At 44.3% G+C, this 8,049-nt stretch overlaps 1 protein-coding gene across 1 annotated transcript in view; it reads left to right on the top strand.

The window, feature by feature from the left end:
* EVA1A (eva-1 homolog A (C. elegans)) overlaps nt 1-5,747 on the top strand; it is a 63,061-nt gene extending 57,314 nt beyond the window's left edge. Inside the window, exon 5 of the mRNA XM_006752946.2 lies at nt 5,539-5,747. Coding sequence (XP_006753009.1) covers nt 5,539-5,747 — 209 coding nt within the window. The remainder of the gene's footprint in view (nt 1-5,538) is intronic.
* The last annotated feature ends 2,302 nt before the right edge of the window (nt 5,748-8,049 follow it).

Below are 8,049 nucleotides of genomic sequence, written 5' to 3'. Positions count from 1 at the left end.
GGCCCAGCCCCCGCACCGCTGGAGGCAGGACCCCCACCCCTGGGAGACGGGGAGCGGGGCTGCAGGGGGGTGGGTGGGCGCAGAGCCGAACGCTGGAGACAAGCAGGTCACCCCCGCTTTCTAGCCAGGAGGACTGATTCCTCCTTCTGACTAAAGGTGTGGCCAAGTAGAAAACCCCAGTCGCTCCCCCCACCTTTCCGGGTCTTGGAATGGTGCTGAAAATCCCTCTCCAGCTGTGGATGGAGATGAGAGAAACAGGACTGTGGTTTCTCTTGATTTCTGAGGATCTCAGAAGTTGCTGCAGATGTCATGGCTGCGTGTTATTCCTTTACAAAAGGAAAGCTGTGCCTAGCGCAGGGCTAGGGGCTGCAGGGTGAACGTCACCCAGTAAACGCAGTTTTCTAAGTGACTCCATGGCGTGGAGGGGATTCCGATGCCGATAGCATGAGCCATGCTCATTATTTAAGGCTGGTTTCTTAAAATCCTGTGTTGCAATGGCAACCTCGTCCATTTTAACTGGCACCTCAGGGATTAAAATCCTATATTTTAGTATAGTTTCCACTTCATTCATGAAAAATGAATAGAATTAATGTATTATGGGAGATGTGTCAGTGAACTAGACAAATGTCAGTAACCTCAAAGGATGAAGGGTTTTATTTTAAATAGTTTATTAAAAATATATATTAACATGGACATTTGAAAAATGCTGTCTAAGAATAAAAACTGTGTTTTTTTCCCCTTTTGGAGAGCAGAAAATTTTGTTATGACTTTAGATACTCATGATTTTAAACATGTTGTTTAAAAAAACCCACAAGTTTGGATTTCCAAGAAAAGAATTGAAATGGGAGGTGAGGAATAAAGTCAAAGTTAGAATGGGAGGAAAAAAAATAAATGTTACATGAAATCTTTTTGTTGTTGTTTCGTGCCTGTCTCTGTGGTTATCTTCAATGGCATCCCTTTTGTCCGACCCTTCAAATAACTGGAGAATTGGTAGAAATGGAGAAACTGGAAAATGGAGCAATGGCCCCTGAGTAACTAGGGGTTTTTCATTTCCTGTTTGTTATATGCTACTAGAGGCCTGGTGCATGAAATTCATGCACTCGGGGGGAGGGTCCCTCAGCTCAGCCTGCACCCTTTCACAGTCCGGGAGCCCTCGGGGGATATCCAACTGATGGCTCCCCAGGGGAGTGGGCCTAAGCCAGTCAGTTGGACATCCTAAGCACTGCCCGGGAGGCAGGAGAGGCTCCCACCACCACCGACACTCCACTCTCCAGCCGTGAGCCTGGCCCCAGTCATGAGCCTGGCTCCTGCGTTGAGTGTCTGCCCCCTGGTGGTCAGTGCATGTCATAGTGAGCAGTTGAGTGGCCTTAGCATATCATTAGCATATTACGTGTTGGTTGAACAGACAACTGAATGACCAGTTAGCATATTAGGCTTTTATTACGTAGGATGGTTACAGTCCAGCTGAGTAATTGTTAAGCAGATGGAGAACTAGAAGACTTACCTAAAGCTGGAATAAGATGGTGGGCCACATGGAGAGGAGAAGTTGGTAGGGAAGGAAGAGGAAACACCTCCACCAGCCTGATAGAAAGCGTGCATTCTGTCTGCTCGTTCCCTTCTCCTGACATGCATGGGTTCCACAGTCTGTCTGGATGCTGCAGAGCCTTCCTACCAGCCACTGGCTTCATCACCGTGCCTGAGAGGATGGACCGGAGCCTTCCTCTGCTGGTAGAAATAGAAAAACTGGAAAATGGAGCAATGGCCCTGCTTAACTAGGAGTTTCTGAGGCCTCTACTACTTTAGCAACCGACTCTCTGAGATTGGGGCTTGAAGGCCTGGAGGGCTGTCTTAGAAGTGAACAGTCATAAATCTCCCTTTGACAGGAGGCAATACAGTGTGCTTGAAACCCTCAGTGGCTGGCCCAATTATATCATTTTGGGAGCCTCTGTTGGCTAGTAACAACTACCAAAATTAGCATCTCTGAAACTGGGTCCCAACCTTGTGGTTTCAGTCCCTGGACAGCAATGCAGGAACCATCCCATTCCTCTGGGCTTTAGGTGAACAGGTCTATCTTGGTCTCTGGCTCTTAGGAAAATGAAACAATGGGGCGTTGCCTCCATCCCCTGGGTGCATCCAAAGCTGGCAATGAGGAGGGATACGGCCCTTGTAAAGCAGTGGCTACTGGAGATGTCTGGGGAGACTCTGGGCATCTGGCTTTCCCAGTTCTCCAATATCCTGATGCCTTTTTGCCCAGTTGGTAAGGTTTCGATTTTTAGGGTGCTGGGGACTGTGTCTGAGGGAAAGTGCATCAAGTAGCAGTTCCACCCACTGCTTTACTTCTATATGCTGGGGATTCCAGCTTTTCAGCCAAAGGTAAGGGAAACTCCACTGTTATCTTCCCTGTCGTGACTGAAGCAGTTTCACAATTTAGGTCTGTCACTCACTCCTGGGTCCAGTTTCTATATTAGGAAACTTTAATTTGCAACAACAAAAAAATACCCAACTTAAGAGCATTTGTTGGTTTATATAACCAGGAAGGGAAGCCCTGGATCTGGCTTCAGGGATGACTGGGTGCGAAGGCTCACATGCTGTCAAAAAGGTTAGTCTTCCTCAGCTCTCAGCTCTGCTTCTCTCTGTTGCTGGTGTCATTTCCTTCTACTTCAGATGAAACTGTAACACAAGTACCAGTATAATGTGTTGGATTGTTCGCTACCATTCAAGCTCCCACACAGCTCACATGTTCTGTGTGTGTGTGTGTGTGTGTGTGTGTGTGTGTGTGTGTGAGAGAGAGAGAGAGAGAGAGATTGACAGTTTACTTAGTTCAGAAGACAGCATGAAAGGGATGTTTTCAGAGCAGCTTCCCTGCTTGTCTTCCATGGTTCCACAGAGAAACACTCGCTCACCGTTCAACATCTGAGAAGACGTGAGGAAGCGTAGGTGCCTTAGAAAGCTCCCAGCAACTTCCCTCAGGGCCTATTCCTGTGCTGCAAGGCACAAGTGGCGATGATCAACTCATGGCACATGTAAAGCCACGGCTGAACCTGCCATTGGCAGGGAGCATACCATAGGCACTTCTGGGTTTATTGACATCATTCCAATATAAGGAAACAAAAGGCAAGAAACATCTTGCTTCAAGGTTCGAAATTAAAATCACAGGGAAGGAATGCTTGGCCTATCTTTCGTAGTGTGGCCATCCATGGACCAGCCACTGTGGCCCAGCAGATGGGTCTGTCTAAGGAGAGAGTAGAGAGAAGGTGTTGGGCAGACACCAGCAATAGCCACTGCACCACCCATTCCTTTCTTTCTTGGCTCTCCTACTATCTCTCTTGATTTTTAAAAAATCTTTCTTTTAATTCTTTATTGTTTGAAGTATTACATATAGTATTACATAAGTCTCCTTTTGCCCCCATTGACCTCTCCTCGGCCACCCCCACCTCCCCTGCACATGCCCTCCCCCACACCCCAAGTGTCTGTGTCCATTGGTTATGCTTACATGAATGCATACAAGTCCTTTGGTTGATCTCTTACCCCACTACTCCCCTGCCTTTCCTCTGAAGTTTGACAGTCTATTCCATGCTTCTTTGTCTCTGGATCTATCTATGTTCGTAAAAATATGGAACGCTTCAAAAATTTGTGAGTCATCCTTGAGTAGGGGCCATGCTAATCTTCTCCGTATCGTTCCAATTTTAGTATATGTGCTGTTGACACGAGCACTTTTTTTAAAATATATTTTATTGATTTTTTACAGAGAGGAAGGGAGAGAGATAGAGAGCTAGACACATCGATGAGAGAGAAACATCGACCAGCTGCCTCCTGCATATCCCCCACTGGGGACGTGCTCACAGCCCACGTACATGCCCTTGACCAGAATCGAATCTGGGACCCTTGAGTCCGCAGGCCGACGCTCTATCCACTGAGCCAAACCGGTTTTGGCTAGCACTTTTTTTTTTTTTAATCTTTCTTAATGTTATCCCCTTTTCTTACCCTCTTCAATATGGGTCTGTACTTCTAGCCTTGACCCTCTAATTTTCTCATTCTAAATATCCCAAGACATCGCATAGATGGCAATGGCTCTAATGACCTCCTACATGCTGATGGCTTGCAAAGTCATTCTCCAGTCCTAGCTAAGTTTCAGACACATGTAGCCCACTGCTCCTCAACTGGCTATCATAGGAGATAGTTATCCTTCTGGCAATATTGGCAATGCCAGATAGTTTGGTTGTCACAAGTGGGTGGGTGGGATGCATTTGTTATCTTGTAGGTAGAGGGCAAGGATGCTGCTGACCATTCTATAATGCTGAACTCAGCCTTCTAACCATTCCCATCAACGTCCAGCCTGTGAGTGAAAAAATCTCCTATGATTCCCGCCATATGTTTCTTCCAAACTAAAGCCCCAGATGTGGTAGAGTAGACATAAAGCATTTCTGCTGAGCCCAACATCTTGGCCTGCAGAATCCATGAGCATAGTAAATTGGTGGTTGTTTTATGTCACTAAGTTTCGAAGTAGTTTGCCATGCAATATATGACTGGACAATTCTCCAAACTGCACTCACCTCCCAGACCCACTGCTCTATCTGATTTTTATAGGTTTATGTTTCTATGTCAGTCCGTGACAAGACAAGTTGTAGGGTTACCCAAGTCAGAAGTCTGGGGCTGATTCCAGTCTCTTTTATTTTAACCTTCACATATAACCAATTAGCAAAGTTTCCCAATTTTAAATTATTTATATTTCTTGCATCAATCATTTCTTTACAGTCTAATTCAAACCCTTATTATCTCCTGCCTGGACACTTGTCAAAACTTCTAAACTGTTCTCCAAGTCTTGCCTCCTTCAGTAGCATCCTGAATATAGATACCAAAGTGATCACTATTAAATATGTTTCTGCCCATGTGTCCATCCCTCCCCCACCCAACTTTCTTCCCTTTGCTTATTGAAACTCTTTAATCGCCTCTAAATGTCATGCCAGGTCCCACAGCTTCATCTCCTGCTCCTCCTTCTTGCCCATTCCTTTCACTCTAACAATATTGAATTGCTTATAGTCCTCTTTCACACAGAATGATCTAGTCTGATCATGATTTTGCCTAAAACACCTCCCCCCAATCCATTTCTCCCACTCTCTACCCATCCTCAAGGTTCAGCACAAGAGTTCCATCTACCAGGGAGACGTCCAAGCCTTCTCCAAGCTGAGCCAAGTATCATCCTCCAAGTGTCCATGTCTTCTGTGTTTGTGATGATCATTGCTCTCACCACGTTGCTGTGAAATCGTCCATCTGTGCTTCAAAGGCAGGGAGCATACACAGAGCCTGCCACGTCATATGCTTTCAGCAATTACTTATTGAACTGTAGTAAGGCCTATGATGTATTCACCAAACACTATTTCCTCTGCCTCCTGGGCACATAGATGGGCTGCATTTCCCAGTCTCTCTTGTAGTTAGCTGTGGCCATGTGACCAAGTTCTGCCCAACGGATTACAGCAGTCTTCCCTAAGTGACATTTACTGCTTTCTCTACTGTTAATCATCTCCTCATGTCTTTCAGCTTTAGAGTCTCCCATCTTCTTCTACATCAATTCATATGTGACCATGTGGTATGGCTATCATTGTACTTTTCAAGTTCAATTCAGCATTGAGAGTCTTACACAGCTCTTACAGGTTTATAAGGATTGGATGTTCCTTCTTGAAGTTACAATGGCTGCTCTTAACCTCACTGATGATCAACTTTCTAGTTCTTCCGACTTGAAGAAGTAAAGGGAACGGTTTAAAGCTTAACCATGGGGAGTGTGCCTCCTGTTCCTCCAAAATAGTCACATCATATATCCTTTTTATTCCTACTTTCAAGATCATCTTAGTATCACTTGATCTGAGGCACTTGACCCTCAGATGCATCTAAAGTCTCCTTTGTACTGGAAAAAACATCATTCGGTCAGCGCAAGAGGGGTCTGCCAGATGAAATTCCCTTTTCCTGGCCATCTTTCCTTTCTGTTTTCTTTCTTTCGGCAGTAGGAAGAGATCTGGGACTAACAGTGACAACAATAAAATAAAAAGTGACTTGTACTTCCAATTCCCATTTGAAAAACACAAGAAACTCAGGGGCACCAAGAAGAAAGATTTATCTGGGCCTAAAGCCAGGCCCCATAGTGGGGAGTCCATTCAGACTCTGAATTGCACAACCAGCTCCACATAGTCAAAAAGATGTGGTGAGGAGCTAAACATTTTCCTTTGTACTCCTGTTAATTTACATTTTTGTCATAGTTTCTGGCCTTTTCATGGTATCCACTGAGCCAAACCGGTTTTGGCTTAATTTACATTTTTGTCATAATTTCTGGTCTTTTCATGGTACGTATCTGATGTCTTATACCGTGTTATGACACCAGTCTTGTATATGTCTTTGGAATGGAAAAACTGTTACCACTCCAGGCAATACCTGTATATTTGTGAGTGAATTCCTTGAATGGGAAGAATGCATTTCTGATTTAGGAACGTTTGATAGAAAGGAGAGACGCACGCACAGAAATACATTTTCTCTTTATGATGTGACAGTTACTTTGCAGAATTAGCGTTTTGCATATTCAGGACTCAAGAGGCAGTTCCTGTTTTTTGAGATATTTCTCTCTCCAGGTGAGTAACTCATCAATAGGTATGGCAGTCCCCAGCATACCTGTAAGGGACAGGCAAGTTAAAGTAAAGGAGATTTGAATGACATGAGCTTCTAAGAAAGTATTTTGTAAGAGACTGGAGAGTAGAATTTGGCAAATTACAGTCTATGGGCCAAATCCAGCCCACCACCTGTTTAGATGCCACATGCAAGCTAAGAATGGTTTTTACATCTTAAAATAATTACATTTAAAATGGTTATATAGCCGAAACCGGTTTGGCTCAGTGGATAGAGCGTCGGCCTACGGACTGAAAGGTCCAAAAATGGTTATATAAGTACCTACATAATAGCTTCGATTTTGCCTCAGGGCCCACAAAGCCTAAAATATTTACTGTCTGGCCCTTTAGGGAAAAAGTTTATTGATACCTGTTGTAGAGTAATGGCCTGGAAATGTCAACAGAGAACAGGATTAGTGCAGAATTTTATCCCCTCCCCAACTGTGTTAGGCTGAATAACAACCCCAAAGATTGAAATTTGTGAATGTATTACCTTACATGGCAAAAGGGACTTTACAGATGTGATTAAATTAAGGATTTTTTTAAAATAAATATGTTTTTATTGGTCTCATAGACTTTTTTTTAAAAAAAATATATGTTTTTATTGATCTCATAGGAAGAGAGTTAGAAACTCAATGATGAGAGCGAATCATCCATCAGCTGCCTCCCTCATGCCTCTACTGGGGATCAAGCCTGAAACCTGGGCATGTGCCCTGACCTCCTGGTTCAAGGGTCAATGCTTAACCACTGAGCCACACTGGTTGAGCTAAATTAAGAATCCTGAGATGTGAGATTATTTTGGATTATCTGGGTGAGCTCAATGTAATAACAAGGGTCCTTAGAAGAGGGAAGCAGGAGGGTCAGAATCAGACAGGATATGTGATGACAGAAGAAGAGGTTTCAGTGATGCAGCCATGAGGCAAGGAAGTCCAGTAGCCTCTAGAAGCTGGAAGAAGCAAGGAAACAGAGTGTCCCCTGGAGTCTCCAGAGGGAAGCAGCTCTGCCGACACCTTGATTTTAGCCGCATAAAACTCATTTTGGACTTCTGAACTCCAGAACTATAAGATAATAGATCTGTGTTGTTTGAAGCCACCAAGTTTGTGGTAATTTGTTATAGCAGCCGTAGGAAACCTATACATTTATCAGCCCTGCACTCCTTGGGTTGTAGAAGAATCATAGACTTCACCTTAGAGTCACGCAAAATATAGTGGGTTCCTATAGGCAAGCTGGGTAAGAGGAAGACGTCAAATTGCGAGAGGAAGTTTAGAGTGTAGGACATTAGGACATGTAGCTAACTGAGACCGATGGGTTAGAGAGCATTTGGAAAAGGCACCCAAGGACTCAGTTGTAATCCCTTAGGGAAGGAAGAACTGCCCAAGGAATGTCACTAAAGTCAAGG

This window comes from Myotis davidii, unplaced genomic scaffold (genome assembly GCF_000327345.1).
Source record: "Myotis davidii unplaced genomic scaffold, ASM32734v1 scaffold210, whole genome shotgun sequence".
In the NCBI taxonomy this organism is placed as follows: domain Eukaryota; kingdom Metazoa; phylum Chordata; class Mammalia; order Chiroptera; family Vespertilionidae; genus Myotis; species Myotis davidii.
The sequence above is the reverse complement of the archived record's forward strand: the minus strand, read 5'-3'. Positions and strand labels throughout refer to the sequence as shown.